This window comes from Austrofundulus limnaeus, unplaced genomic scaffold (genome assembly GCF_001266775.1).
Source record: "Austrofundulus limnaeus strain Quisiro unplaced genomic scaffold, Austrofundulus_limnaeus-1.0 Scaffold242, whole genome shotgun sequence".
Taxonomy (NCBI): domain Eukaryota; kingdom Metazoa; phylum Chordata; class Actinopteri; order Cyprinodontiformes; family Rivulidae; genus Austrofundulus; species Austrofundulus limnaeus.
In genome coordinates this window covers 424,837-441,428 of record NW_013952644.1, presented here as the reverse complement: position 1 = coordinate 441,428, position 16,592 = coordinate 424,837, and the positions used below count along the sequence as shown (strand labels likewise).

General features: G+C 39.3%; 1 protein-coding gene across 5 annotated transcripts in view; it reads left to right on the top strand.

The window, feature by feature from the left end:
* LOC106525812 (receptor tyrosine-protein kinase erbB-4) overlaps window positions 1-16,592 on the top strand; it is a 513,565-nt gene that overhangs the window by 243,031 nt on the left and 253,942 nt on the right. For all 5 annotated transcript variants that reach the window (XM_014020153.1, XM_014020151.1, XM_014020152.1 and 2 more), the window contains one exon: window positions 2,681-2,832. In XM_014020153.1, coding sequence (XP_013875607.1) covers window positions 2,681-2,832 — 152 coding nt within the window. The remainder of the gene's footprint in view (window positions 1-2,680; window positions 2,833-16,592) is intronic.

Sequence of the window (16,592 nt, the reverse complement as noted above, 5' to 3'; positions counted from 1 at the left end):
ATATATATATAGGAAGAAACTATAAGGAAAACAGTATGAATGCTGACTCAGCTTTTACATCAGTATTGCCTTTGCTACATTTTAAACAAGCACACATAAAAAGAGTGAACTGTTGCTGCAGCTGGGAGAATTTGATCCTGGCTTTAATTGTAAGACCTATTTATAGCCGAACAGGTGACAAACTTAATGCACAGTTGAAATACACAGAGTAAAAGCTGTTCTTTCCCCTCCGTCACACAGACACACACAAACACACATCACATAAACCTCCAGCCATGCTTGTGGTAAAGTGGCTACAGAGCCAGCTGAATGGAGCAGATGGTCGCAGAGCTGAAGCTGGGGAGTCCGAGTGACTGGAGAGAAGGCTGGCAGCAACCAAAACTGGGCTCAATGGGTGGAAACCAGAGGAACTAATTACAGTGGTAGCTGCAGCATTAGCCAATTGTCTTGCATTTATCATTAGCTCTGCAGAATAAAACAACAGAGTGCCAAGTTAAATAGCAGAGTTGTTAGTTTTTCCACAAGAAATCATGTTTTTTTATCAATTTCTTTGGAAACATTTTTCTGGTGCAGAGAAGTTTTCAGTGGTCGTGAACATGAGAACTACCTGTGTCATGGCCAATAGCAGATGTTAATGGCTTAATGCTGCTTTCAGCTGTGAAACCTACAACTTTCTAATTGCCTGGCCTTCCCACACACCAGCAGAGCCACCGTGTCTGCTGCTCCCGCTATAATATCTTCAAAGTCTTGTAATCTCGTCGGCCGAGTAAAGTCTTCGAGTGAAACCCGCCGAAAAGGTCAACTAATGCAATTTGAATAACTTTGATTAAACGGTGTACCGGTGCCAGACCAGGACTGTAGGTCAGTGCCTCGGAGAAATAATATCCCGCCCCCTCTAACCTCCACGTGTCCCTCTCCCCGGGTCCTGACCGTCGCAGCTCCCTCATTGTTGCGGTGTCACATCAGCAGCTCTCTCTTTGGAATTTACGGAATCTCCCGACTTACTTCCTTACACACTTTTAATTCTCACTCGGCCATATTCCACAAGGTTTAAATTGAAAAAAATCTCCAATTCTGAGAGTTTCAACTGTATTTTTTCTCTCAATTTATTTTAAATTTATACAGCTTTCAGAGTTTCTAACTTACAGCAGCAAGTGGATGATGGAAAATGTGCTGATTTGAAACTTCAGCAAAGTAAAAACTTTAAATAATTAAAGGCCAGAGTTTTAAATTAGTCATTTTGTGATTAGAATGGGAGTTCTAACAAGTTTGGTAAAAAAAAATTCCAATCTGATGTGCAAGATGTTTTTACTTACGTTTTATTTAATCATCCAAATCACTTTGAGATCACTGGGATCTTTTTCAAGCAGGGCCTTGGCCTGAAGGCAACCTAACATTTGTTTTATGTCTGTGGGAGGAAACCGGAGTACCCAGAGAAAACCCACACAGACATAAGAAGAACATGCAAACTTCACACAGTAAGATCCCTGGGCCAGGAACTTCTTGCTCTCAGGCGTTGGTGCTAACCATTAAAGCCTGCTTTATAATGCAACAAAACGTGAAACAGGGCAAATAGCAAATTTTGGTAACTGTGGAACTTCCCTAATTGTGTCGGAGCTATTACCAAAAAAGTGAAGATCAAAGCTCCACCATGTGCTGGTAATGATTTTAACAAATATGAAGGTGGGCACTGAGTTGTGAAAATAGCTTTCTTGGAGAGTTTCTCCTCAAAGCTGTCCATTTTGCTATTATAAAAACGGCTTCCAGAAGTGGACAGTTTTGAACAAAGTGACATGCAGTAGTAGCATTAGTTGTTTCGTATAAACAAACATGCCCACAAAGTTCTGACCAGTCACAAGCTGTGAGCTGCATAGATCTGCAAGACAGAGTTCTGACTGTAGACAATGTACAAGACGGTGTCAGTGGGAAGGCACAGACAGAAGCTACGCAATTTTTTGTCACACAATCGGATCAGCATAACGTGACATTAGAAATAGGAATCATCTTTAAGCAGTCGCGCTCTTGCCCATGTTGCACTTAGAGTACCGGTATGTGTTGTGAATGACCCTCAGCTACCACCACACCAGATTTTAGCTTTAGGTTTAGCTGACTATAGCAGAGCAGTCATCTTGAACTGAGTTGACTCCAGTAGTTCATCCATTGTGGATATTTATCCCTGAGGACTTTTTACAAGTTTCAGTAATCGTCACACAATGGGCGGGAGAAAACAGACGGACAATTTATATTGTTAGTCTAAATTATTACATTTAAAATTATAACTCTAAATCAAGCAGAATAGCCTATTGTCAACATAATCATAGAGTGTGATTTATTTTCAACTCAAAATATCTTCAAACTAACGAAATATAAAGTTATTAATGAAGAAAACCCGTCTGGATAACAGCAGACTGACTGCTCGTAAAATATACGACAGGTCTGGACCACTCGTGAATTTTGTTCGTATCTGAAAAAATCTTAGAAAACGAAAACATTGGTGAATGCCACAAATTCTCCTAAATCACTCGTACGCACAACTTAAGAACAAATCTGTGTGTACGAACGGTTTTTGCATGAGGCCCAATGTCTTTTGGCAGTGGCCAATTAAAAAGTTGGATGTGCCTCTTGTTAAAAAAAAAAAATAAATATATAAAGTTGTTTTTATATCTGTTTCTGTTTCCAGTTTGTCCTGGTACGCAGAACAAGTTGAGCACCCTATCGGACCTGGACCAACAGTACCGCACCCTGCGGAAGCTCTATGAAAACTGCGAGGTCGTCATGGGCAATCTGGAGATCACCAGCATTGATCGGAACCGCAATCTCTCCTTTCTTAAGGTACGGATGTTAAATTATCTCTGGCGATCAGTAAAGATATTAATGACACCAGTGGAGCTCTGCGGGGCTAAACGAAGAGATGAAAGCCTGGGAGTCTTTATTCTACTTTAGTAACATCAAATATTCTTCCAGTACTGAGAAGCTTAAATGAAATGGTTGAGATTAAACTTAGTGCACACCATGAAAACCACATTAGAAAACCGAGCCATTAGAATGGTTCTTTCCTGCTTACGAATGTTCATAACGGAGTGAAATGACCCAAAAGTGTGGCAGCCATGTTAAGAAATGGTTGAATTCTCTAAATGCCAATAAAGTGAGCTTCAATGATCTTTTTATGAGACTGAAGCACTCCTTATGAAAGAAAAGAAATCAATAGTGTCCAACACTTCCTTGTAAAGAACTTCACTTTTGCAGCTTGTTTTTTATTCCCATGCTTTTCTTTTTCAGAACATCGCAATGTATTTTATTTGCTACTAGATTTAAACAATTGACTGTGACTGTCAGCAAAGAGTAACAACATGCATTTTACTTTTGTGCAAGGTTAGAGTGATTGAAAAATATCAATCCTGGCACTTTGTTACTAAGGTGTCCCAACTATGACCTACATAAATGTTGTAAGAATAAAAAGTGCAAAATTTGGAGGTAAAACCAGTAACCATTCAGTTTTTGTAACTAAGACATTTAGTGTAACTAAAAGATTGTTCCTAAATTACATTTAAAAGCTAAATGTTGCAAGATCATACCATTAACTAAGTTTACATTCATGTTGTGCTTTTACTGTTTTATAATCTGAGGCTTTATAATCCAATAAACTGACTCTTCACTGTTACAGTTTTAAGGCTTAAATTGATGCTAACCAGAGTTTGTATTAAAACTGTAATTATACACTGTCCGAACAAAAAAAAAAGTCTCCACCTGGATTTAACTAAGGTCTATGACGTGGTGTTGCTTCAGTTGGTCAGGTCTAAGTTCAGCAACAGTTTGTGCTCAAAGAATGAGGTCAGCTGACTACCTGAATATACTGAATGACCAGGTTATTCCATCAATGTATTGTTTCTTCACTGATGGTGCGACTGTATTCCAAGATGACAATGCCAGGATTCATGGGGCTCTTATTGTGAAAGAGTGGTTCAGGGAGCATGAGACATCATTTTCACACATGGATTGGCTCCACAGAGTCCATTGAGAACCTTTGGGATGTGCTGGAGAAGGCTTTGTGCAGCAGTCAGACTCTGCCATCATCAATGCAAGATCTTGGTGAAAAATGAATACAACACTGGTGTTGGTGTGTGTTTTTTAACACAGTGGTATTAATGAGATGGCCAACGCTCTGCAAGAAGTGCTTTAAAAAGTTCATTATCACTTCATTTTGGCGTCTGGTTTATTGTCACTGAATTGAGAAAACAGCCTTTAGAATGGAGTCTGCATCCACCTACAAAAGAGTTTTTAAAAAAATGTATAGAACATTGTAGAAATACATTAAAAATCTCATCTCAGTGGTGTTTTTTAGTTGGTGTCAGTAAACAGCTGGAGAATACCATTGTGACCAAGTTTATTGTCAAGGTTTCACACTGGATACAGTAAGACATGTAGAGTGTAGTTTAACTACAATTACAAATGTAGAAAAACAATAATATGAGTATTGTACATATATTCATATCAACAATTGTTAATCTGTATTTATACACTCATGATTGTATATTTTGTCTTGAAACGATTGAAAAAAATATATTTGAGTGAGAATGTTACATTAGGGCTGGGTAATAAAACACAAATACACATTACCGATCAAAAGTTTTAGAACACCCTCATTGTTACAGTCTTTTCATTTGAAATTCAAGCAGCTCAAGTGCAAAAATCATCTTGAAAGGGTGCAAAGATTTAAAAAAAATTGCAAGGTTACCCCAAAACTGAAAGTCAAGTTGTTGAGTCCAGTTTCTTTCACCATCACAACGCACCCAGAAAGTGGTAAAAACTCTGACAGGAAGAGGTGTGGTAGACTCAGAGCCACATCAGCATCAGAGGACAAGTTTCTGAGAGTCTGTGTGACAGCAGCTCACAGGTCCTCAGCTTCAAGCACAGCCGGTCATAGAAGGCAAATCTGTTTTAACTGTGAAGAGAAGACTTGGAGCTGCAGATCGACATGTCGAGTCGCTGCAAGAAAAGCATCTCTGAAAAGAAGCTTGCCTGGACCATGAAACACCCACCAGTGGACCAGTGAAGGCTGGAACAAGGTGTTGGTGTTGACGGATGAATACAAAGCTGCAGTTCATCATGCAGGTTAGTTCAGGACTTTAGTACAGTTTCTCATTGTGACAGCTGTTAAACATGGAGGAAGAAGTGTGATGATCTGGAGCTGTCCTGCTGGATCAGGGTTGAGTCTGCCACATTTCTTCCTGTCAGAGTTTCCACCCGATTCTGAGTACATTGTGATGGTGAAGAAAACTGGAGACACGGTCACTTTGACTTTCAGTTTTGGGTAGCCTAAACCTCTGCCAGTTCAGCACTTACCTTTGCACCCTTTCAAGCTGTTCATTGAACTGCAGCTGCTTGAAATTCAAATGAAAAACTGAAAAACAAGGGTGTTCTAAAACTTCTGATTGGTAGTGTATATATCGTGATAGACAAGTTATCAACATTAATAGAAAATACATCTGATAGAATGTTGATAATTTCACTAAACTCTGATCCAGAACCGCACAAGAAGAGGAAAAGCTTCAGCCACTCAACTTCTCATGGCCCCACTAAAGGCCCTGTCACACTATAACATTTTAGACAACTTAAGTCAACTTGTAAACATTTTAAAGACATCTTTATTGAAGATGGAATTTAAAAATAAATCAGCTGGAAGCCTCTTTTAGCAGTGCACATACAGTAATACTAACAAAATCAAGATCATCTGTTGTATGATGGCAGCTGAGATGCAAAAATACCAAGTGTATTGTTGCAAGCCAACATTCAGTAATATCTCAGGTTTTCCAAAGATTGTGCAACCATAGTACTTTAACCCACAAGAAGCTTAATCATTTTTTTAAAAAAAGACACCACATGTTTTACTAATGTATTCAAAGCAGTTGATTCAGCTGGATTAGTTTAAAATTACAACACCAAGCTGTGCAGTGTAACCGTTGATAAGACTTACTTTTCTAGGAGATGAGGAAACAATTCTCCATTCAACCCACCAAAAGCAAGTAGGGGTCTCTGCAGAACGTGTTGTCCTGTGTGCGCAGACGTCCCAAATCATCATTGGCCGAGGTCTTAATGTGGGCTGAGACATCCCTGCTTGTGATTGGTGGAGGTCTTGATGTGGGCGTAGATGGCCCAAGAGATGTGATTGGTCAGATTGACGGCGGGGTTTGAGGCTGGAGGCAGCGGGGAGTAGCTTGGTCGAGTCGGGCAGGAAGTAACTTTTTTTAGATAAATTTTAGTCATAACTTGAGAAAGAAAAGTGCTAGCTGTACGAAATTTGAACATCGTACATGTGAATTTTTACAGGCTGATAAGGGATGTTTTAACCGAGCCATATTGTTACACATCCTTTCACATGTACGATGTTCAAATTTCGTACAGCTAGCACTTTTCTTTCTCAAGTTATGACTAAAATTAATCTAAAAAAAGTTACTTCCTGCCTGACTCCACCAAGCTACTCCCCGCTGCCTCCAGCCTCATACCGTCAATCTGACCAATCACATCTCTTGGGCCGTCTCCATCCACATCAAAATCTCCGCCAATCACGAGTACGGCCATCTCCACCCACAGGACAAAACCTACTGCAGAGACCCCCTTACTCACAAAAAGCCCCACTGGGATCCAGTTGTGTGTGTCTCAAGGTGTTTATGCATCCCAATCATAGGGGAGGTATTTTTAAATTCAGTCACAGTTGCCGATGCCACAAGGCTTAAGGCCCTGCCAACCCCCCCACCCCCCACTCCCCTGCTGTTTAATGAAGTGCGGTGCAGTCTAATTACTAGGCCGCACTATCAAATGAATAGCAAAAGCGGTCCCATTAGACTCGGCATCATTAGGGAAACAATTAGGCATCTGCGGGATTGTTAGATGAATGTAGGAAAGGGGTGAGGGCGATATGCAGTTACCGTAGTGACAGTATCTAACATCCTGCTTGTTACAGGAAGTTGGAGATACTACATCAATGTCTCAGCGCGAAGTTGTTCATTTGCAACTCAACAACTTTAAGGGTTTCTGCTGTTTTTTTTTTCCTTTTTCTTTGTCAAGTCTACAGTTTTAAATAATGTTTTTACCGTACAATGTAACGGTTCAGGCGAAGTTCAGAAACCCCACGTGCACACACCAGCTGTAGACACAGACAGAGGCACTTGCTGAGCCGCGGGCTAGCTGAGGAGGGCTAACGAGGGTAGCTTTGAAGGAACGGAAGGGGGTGCGTGGACAACTGGAGTGTGGAGGGGGTTAGAATGGAAGAAACTGAGACAGAAGTGGGGCTGAGAGGAGAGGGATAGCACTTTTATGGCAGGCAAGAAAGAGCTGTTGCGCTGAAATTACCATGTTCAGCTACTGTGCTGCAGGGTTGTGTGTTTTTCTTCTTTTTTTCTTTTTTCTTTTTTTGTCTGCATGGATCTGTATTTGTTTGTGTGTATATGAAGAGGACCAGTGAACAGATGAAGAGATGAGGGAGTCCAGGCAAGAACAGAGATGAAGCTTTGGGATTTTTTTCCCCTGCTGAGAGTCTGACAGAGATGGACAGGATGGCTTTTTTCTCTCTCTCTCTGGTTCAGCTTGTTTTTCAAACCACATCTTTCTGACTTCCTATTTCTTCTGTCATTTTTTTATCCAGCTTAAAGGCTCATATAGGTGGGACCTGCATCACTGTGTCAACTACCAAATTCGATACTTTTATAAGTACTGACCGAATTTTGTCGGTACTACCGAGCATCTATTCACGTAACATTAAACGGTACCATGTTTCGGTATCTAAACGCATCATTGTGACCATATTGGCGTACGAGTGGTGAGTTTTCAAGTCTACAAGTCGATTATTGCAACTAATTGGTGCAGCCCTACTTGTGACGTCCACGGCCTACCCCAGTTACCATGACCGTGCATGTGTAAGGATAGAAAGGCAGACGTGGCAGTGGAAGGTGTCAAAGCAGTTTGGTGAGAAAAACAAAGAACAACAAAAAAGAAAATGATTAATCGATTATTAAATTAGTCATCAATTATTTTAGTAATCGATTAGTTGTTGATTAATCGATTAATTGGTGCAGCYCTAATGTACATGAATAAATTTGGCTCATTATTTGGCAAGAAACCAGACAGTTTTTGTCTCTTTTTTGTCCTTAATACATGCATAATAAACACCTATTAATGATTTAAAAATCAACAAAAGATAGTTTAAAGGAGCAAAATGTAGGCTAAAATTAACAAAAGATAGGTTGAAAGTAGAACAGGTAGGCTAAAAGGAGCAAAAGGCAAGCTGAAAGCAGGAAAAGCCTTCCTTAAACTGCAGAAGGATGGCTAAAAACTAAAAATAGAAGTAGACAAAAATAGATACAAGAGTGCAAAATCAGAATTAGTGAGTTTTGAAGGAATTGAACATATTTCTGTATTCTGAGAAAAATATTTGTAAAATAAGTGAATTATATTGAAAAATACAGATGATACAAAGTTACCCCCTGCACGCAGTGACCGCTGCATATGGGCACCAGTGACCCCTGTGACCCTGAAAGGAAGAAGTGGGTATAAATAATGGATGGATGTCTAGAATTTAAGAACTTGTAAAGTCAACACATTTTTTTTTGTTAGAGAAGGATTTAATGCTGTTTTTGTTTTATTTTTGTTTTTTATACCTTATTAGTTTGATTTTTTTTTAAAAGGAGAAGATATAAGATTTTTTTCTTCTTTCTGCTGCCTTATTATTTTTTGGTTTTTAAAAAGAAATGAATAAAATGAAAAAAGGGAAAAAATCAAGATAGCTGCCATAACCAACTGACCTTAGTAAACACACAAATCTCATTCTCAAAATTTAATCCAAGCACCAACTGATACCCCTCCAAGTCTTTGCTTAAAACTTTGTTATGGAAGTCAGCAGGCATTTTGCGTTACTTCCATAAATACTATGTGTTTAATCACAGGGAAAATATACTTATTTGCCAAATTAAACTTTTTTTAAAACAAACTTAAAATTTGCATTTTAGTATCTTGAAACAATCTGCATGTCTTTTGATTGCTATTTAAATCTGTTTGTTACCAAAGTAAATGGGTTTTATGAATTCTATTTATTGATTGAACCAATCCTTCCCATTGACAAACATTGCATTGTGGGTAATGTGGTGACGATGAAATTAAGTTTTTCTTTGGAATCGAGACAAAAGAACAGATCTGCATGCAGACAGTGAACTTGCATTCATGCAATAAGTGTGTAAATGACTTTGGATTTTAAAACCACCTTATCTAAAGTTTGTTTACCATCTTCAGTGCCTCAGAAGTGGAAATAAATACCTGTTTGATGCTAATTTTTAGCCATCCATTAATTTCCCACTCCTGCTTTGTCCCATTCAGGGTCATGGGAGGGCCGATGCTTTCGCCTGATGCAAATTTTCAAGGTTGTTATTCAGGCCGTCGTCCACACTTTGGTTGAGTCAAACAGTAAAAAGAAAAGTTAAATGATCAGCTATGTGCCCAGCTTTAGTAAACACCTGCTGCAGAACATAGGGCTTTTGGTTATATCAAAGTGTTATAAACATAGAAAAAGAAAAAGAAAAACTTTTCAAAGTAGTATGCTTTTAACATGAATATATCAAATACAGCTGGAGTGAGTCTTGATCATGTGAGTTGACTTACTGTAGCAGCAGCAGCTGAGAGGGCAAGCTTATGAATTTATCATTAATGTACATATCAGCAAAAATATTGACCATTAAGTTGTAAAAAATATTAATAATAATATCAACAAAATTAATATTTTAGAGTGTATTTAGTTTATCTATTGTATAAAATAAATGCCAAAAAGCAGTGTGTGTTAACAGAAGTAAAACAGGAAAATGTGTCTCATTTTACAAGTAAGTGGATTTTATCTTGTTTACCTCAATGTGGGTGTGATATGACCTGAAGTGAAGCTAATAATGTCACAGTTTAAAAAAACAAATCTTATAAATCTGGTTGTCATTATTGAATAGGGCTCATACAAGTWTAAATTGTTGTTCAAATTAAAAGAACACAAGTGATGAGTGGAAGTCCAATTATTGGTAAAACCCATTTGGGTGTTCAAATGGTGCATTATGTGGCATACATAAACCAAAGTTTATGTATTAAGGCGGTAGGAAAGAAATGGGAGCAGAAGAGTTAAGCTTCTCAGGTTTGAAGAGAGCTGTGAGCTGTTGTCCTGTTTGGTCCTGGTCCTCCTCCATGACGTCACAGGTGCTAGCAGTCGACAGGATGGGGTATGGAGGGAATGACTCTCAGCTGTTACCACACCAGACAATATCTCCAAAATCACTGACTTGTAGCCATTTTAGTATTTGCTAAGGTTGGTTGAGTTAAAAAAAACAGCTATTGAAGGTGCTGAGGTTGCCGAATGTTTGGAGTTGAGCTAAATTTTGGACTGGTTAGACATGCTGATCCAATGAACTAGATGCGTCCAGCAACTTCAGCACCATCTGCAAAGACATTGGGCCTCATGCAAGAACATGTTCGTATTCTTATCCTAAATTTCTCTTACTTTTGTTTGTACAAAGGGTTCGTACGAACATGTCACGTCAGATTCAACAAACTCTTCTATCTTCAGGAAAAGTGTGTAAATGAGCTGCGTAAATTCCACCTGTTCATATCTAGCTGCTCGTGCACAGGAGAGGAGATTAGCATAATTACCACCCCAAAAACACCATATAAGGCTGTGTTTCCTGCCTCAGATACAAGGAAGTGTCCATTCATGAAAATGACAGCGACAATTAAAAAGAACTTTTAAGAGTTCAGAGATTGAAGTCCGTCTGTCAGAGATCCAGAAAAGAAAATTTGTCATTTTTAGCAGGTCAGCTGTGGAATAAAAAGAGCTGCTAAATGTATAAACAACTGTGTTAAATCATTTTCATTTATTCAGAAGACACGGAGCTGCGCACCGTACCCCCCCCCCCCGCGTGGTCGCAGGTGGTCTCAGATGCGGGTCTGAAATAAGCATTTTAAAATGTTTTCAAAATAAGTCTGGCACTTTGGAGAAAATCAAGGACTTGCTAGAGGGTTTATGTACCCCCTCTGGTCTAGGAATGTCTCGGTGTCCCCCAGGACGAGCTGGAAACTGTTGCTGGGGAGAGGGGGTCTCTCTGCTGCCCCCGCGACTCGATCCTGGATAAGCGGCAGAAAACGGACGGACAATTTATATTGTTAGTCTAAATTATTACATTTAAAATTGTAACTCTAATTCAAGCAGAATAGCCTATTTTCAACATAATCATAGAGTGTGATTTATTTTCAACTCAAAATATCTTCAAACTAATGAAATATAAAGTTATTAGGGAGGAAAACCCGTCTGGATAACAGCAGACTGACTGCTCGTAAAATATACGACAGGTCTGGACCACTCTTGAATTTCGTTCGTATCTGAAAAAAATCTTAGAATACGAAAACATTGGTGAATGCCACAAATTCTCCTAAATCACTCGTACGCAACTCTTAAGAACAAACCTGTGCGTACGAACGGTTCTTGCAATTAGGCCCAATGTCTGTCTGACTTCAGCCCTAATACATTCATACAGAAAGATTTAATTGAGAAAACGGCAACAAGCTAAACAAATGGGTGTCATGCAAAAGTGTGATGTATTCATTACCTTTTATGTAACAAGGCAAAAACCATTGAGATCACAGCTGTCTTTTGCAAGGACTGAAGGCAACCTAACATGCATGTTTTTGCACTGTGGAGGAAACTGGAGTCCCTGTAGAAAACCCACACAAGCACAAGGAAAACATGCAAACTCAGCCCAGAAAGACCTTTTGACCGAACCAGGGATTGAATCCAGGACCTTCTTGCTATGAAGCATTAGTGCTAACCACTGATCTGCCATACTGCCAAAGCATTGTGTAGCATTCTTTCACACTGCCAAGCTCAGTAAAGTTCTTTGTGGCAACCCWAACCTGCCCTGAAATTAAGAATCCATCCATTTAAATACACCTATGCGCAGATGAATAAACAAACCAACTATCCAAAAAAATAAACCTCCTTGATGGAGGTAACAGTTAGCCTCTGTATCTCAAGATGCTACTTAGTGACTGACGTTGCAGCTGATAAGGTCCTAACTATTGATTAATAAATAGAACATCACTACTAACATAACTAGGCTATCCCTTTAAAGGGTTTCAAAGAAGTGTTTCGGTTTAGGCGATAAACTAGATGAATGAAGGGCACTGCCGTGTTGCCACCTGGCATATCCCTCTGTCTACTTCTCTGTCCAAGTCCGCTGCTTGTCTGTCACTCAGAATGACCCATTCCTCCCCCACCCTCAAAGCAACGCCCAGTGCTGCGCCAAGTGGTCCACTGTGGCCCATAACAAGCTAATGATGTCACCTAGGCTGGAGGACTCTTCATTAAAGCAGGATCAATCTGGCAGCTAACGCGGGGCAGAGTGCCAGGAATACAGCTGAGAGCGCTGCGACGGGCAGAAAGGATGTCTGTCCATTAAACCTCAAAMCGACACGTGCCGTTTGTATGTTTTATTGCCTGCCGCTGAAAAAAATAAAATTACAAATAGTTCTCCAACAGCCATTTTTACGGATTTTGAGCTAAAAACACATACTCAGTGCACAAGATTTCACGAATAACATTATTTTCAAGATTTGACCAAAATAACTCTGAGCTAAATCTCTAGGTTATGGTCCCTCTTTCCTTACAGCCTTAATGCGTATTATTTCCCGCTACATTAAATAAACTTGCCAAACCCCACTACTGTTTTTTTTTCTTTTTCTTTTTTAAAAACTGACAGAATTGGTAAAGCGTGCTGTTTAACAAAGCTGTACAGCGTCTCTCTTTTCTCTCCGTCTCTTCCGGCTGGTGTTTGCCGGAGATAAGCTTGCAGAAGAGTGTCTCTGTCTGCATGTCAGCACAGAGTACACACCTCGGTGACCGTGTCATTCATCTCTCCGTGTCGCTCTGTGTTTGTGTGTGAGAGCCTGTGTTCCTGTATCCGTAACTCGTSATTGATTCAGTCCTCTGTGGAGGACTTTTATAACCTTCAATTAAACGGCCGAGTATTCTTTCCAGGAATGCAAATTGCCCGATGCATTTTAGGATAGTGTARTTTTGAGGTGGCTGCCACAGCCAAGCCTTCTGAGATGTGTTAATGCTCAGAGTGTGGGAAGCCGAGAGCGGACGTTTTTTTCCCATGGTTTTCTCGAGATMACATGTTTTTGTCGTTATCACAAAATAATGACCATTTTCTTGAGATAATTAGTTAATTTCCAATGGTTTTCTTCAGATAACAAGTTATGGTTTTCCTCTCTTGAATCATATAGTAACCATGAAGATGGCCTTGTCCCCTCAGCTGATCACAGATCAAGTTTATCAGCAGAATCACTTAAGTGTAAAAGCCTGTTGAGCTGCAGTCAGACAATCTCCTTAAATGACGAGGGGTGATATAAAAGTTATCTATACAAGACAAACAAATAGCATTTTCTGCCTATGATCAATGCGTTAACCAGTTCCAGGTTCTCCACAATCTGACATTTTCAGCATAAATTTGTTCTTGGCAAGGTTTTAAGGACACCGAGAAACTGCTCATGAGTATTCAAGAAAAGATAATCATCTCGTAATCTCGAGAAAATAGTCTTCTCGTGATAAAGGAAAAAAAGTATCTCATCTTGGGAAAACCGTAATTGTTATTTCATGATAACCACATAATTAACTCGTTATCTTGAGAAAACCATGGGAAAATGATATGTGGAAAAACGTCCGCTCTCGGCTTCCGTATATGACTCTCAGATACTACCACATAAATTTGACATCAAATTGTGCGTGCAAACAAAAAAAAACTGCACATGCTATCAGTGGGCATGCTGTGGGTGACTTAGAGCTACTAAGATTGTGATGATAGCCGGAACTAAAGTAGTGCAGACTGCTCTATTGAAATGAGGATTTTGCCTGTGTGTGTGTCACTTATGGAAAGTTTGAGAGAGCAGAGTGGCCATAAAAGAAAAAAATGAAGTTCAAAACCATGGAGATGGAGGTTTTGGTGGATGAGGCAAACAATCCAGAAGCAAGAAAATGCAGTGTTGTGTTGAGTTTTTTAACAGAAGATGTGGCCTGGCTCCAAATCACATACATGTCAACCCCTTTGGATGTTTAGCTGTACACTGAAATCTGTCAATTTCACCAAAAATCCATGGTACTCTCACCTGACACAACTGGGAGGTTGATTGATGACATCTGCAGCAGAGCAGGTACAGTCCAGTGGGGGAAGTAGGAGGGGACAAATTAAGATGTAAAATAAATTTGAAGCTGACTTTTTGAAAAAATTCTGTGATCTTTTTTAAACGTGTATGCATGCAAAATGGGGGAAATCTGTGTCATTAACGAACAATTCACACAACTTCACATGTATGAAACCAGCCCATAGGTCCTCCGGCAACTTCAAAAAGGAATTACTGGATAGACGAAATGGCTCTACTTATTTTATTTCTGAAAGTCTAAATATGTTGACATACAGTATGCACAGAACATTCTCTTTCCATTTTCTGTCATTGTACTGTTCACATGTGTAAATGTCATGTGAACAGGGGGAAGTTGAAGAAATTTAGTCATTTAGAAACTGATTTTAAAAGCTCCACACCATATTCATAGTTTTCCTTTTGAAGTATTGGTTCTTATAAGCTACTGTTTGACTATTGTTATGTCTTTATTAAAATAGGTTTAGATACATGCCTGAAACACCATCACGACACATAAAAAAAACGTTAATCAAACATGAGGACAGGATGTCTGTTTGAGTGTCTGCGATTCAGCCGTAGGCCTGTAGTGGGTGAACCAGGCACTGAAGAACCATGTATTTATAGACCGGGWCTTCCGGTTTTCATTCAGCGTTGGTTTCAAGTCTGCACAGAGAGCATTAAAACACCATTCACTCCAGTCACTGGTGTTGTCTGGTCCTTCTYGTCACATTATAATCTATTCAACATTCAGGTGGTTTCGTCCCGATTTCAGTTAACCAACACTAAATTTTCTTACAGTACCTACGCTTCCTTTTTGCCACAGCAACCAGACATTTGTTTGTAATGCTGTGCCACTTTGCATCTGCCTTACAAACATGCTAAATAGATACAAAAACAGCAATGACAATCAGTTTCAGATKTGATTAATCAAGTTATGGTGCTAAATGATTATGCTAAATGATTACATTTGAATATCCTCCTCCCAGTATTTTGCATGTTCAAATACTCACTGTATATTTTGCATATTCATAAGGGTAAACAGGCTAAATGGATTGCACCACAGACTCAATCCTCTTTACATACAGTTAGTAGATCATCTTTGCGTGTTCTGTCAAGTTTGCATGTGCTTTTATACACRCAAACCTTTAGTAGATCAGGCTCAAAATGTCAGTTGTAGATAAACATGATGGTTGCTCTCTAAATGCTGTGTTATATTGCATTGAATGTTTATGAGATGCTTTATTAATAGTCATACAAACACAGACAAGCAAAAGAAGCATTCCCCACTTTATTAATTGACAGACAGTGAAAATAGTTATTCTTTAAAATGTKCATTCTCAGAAATGTGTGCCTTTTTGTCTCTGCATTAGCTTTTGTGTATTTACTTGCTAGCATTACACATTGTTAGCAAAAGTGTTAAAGAGAGATCTCAAATAAACTAACAGGTCAGAGGTTATACCAAGAGTTCTAATTTAAAAATAATCTTGTTACTGTGTATCATGACCTTGCAGTGCAGTCATTATTTTTCTTTTYCCCCTCCGCCCTTGCTCAAACCTTAGTGTGTTTGTCGGAAATTACTGCTTCCCTGCGAGTCATTATTTAGAGCTCATCTGATCACTCTTCACCCCATCTATAAGAAYGGTATTAATTTACAGACTCCTTTCCATCACTCTTGTTTTGCCACATCTGCCCTTCAGTGATGCTTGCCATTCATCTAGATACTCATGATGCACTTAGAGAAACAATGTTGTGGCCTTTTGRATTGGGGACATTTAAACCTAGCTCCTGCCTTTTTAGTTGCAACTGAGGAAATTGGAAATGAACCATAACCTGTGCACACACATCCAATACATCCTCATGTACAGTACTGAACTGCTTGGATAGATTATTTGGCACCAAGCCTAAACTATCTGACTTCAGTTAGAAAATAATGCCTGGGTGAAAACCAATAACTTTTAATCAGCGGCATAATGATTTCTAGAAGTTGACAGAATCAAATATTTCAGCGACCAATGCTGATCTGTAAAAATCAAGATGGTAGATGGTCGAAACRTAAAGCCGATTTTTATCACTGACCCCTGGAAGGCAAAAGACAGACGATGTTTTTGTCCATCTGTGTGTGTGCGTGTTGTGTTTGTCTCACTAACATATCTCGTGAGCTACTGGACTTATTTCGATAAAACCTTTAGAAAGTATTCATTAGATATACAATCTGATTAACTCTTAGAGTCAACCAATGGAATACGGCCACCACAGCCCACTGAACACAGTATTGGTTTTAACTTGGTCAATTTTGTAAGAACTCACCAACAAATGGTGTGATGGTAACTGAGATGCAGTGCTGCCTCTAGCCATTTGGTGCCCTAGGCGAGTTTAAG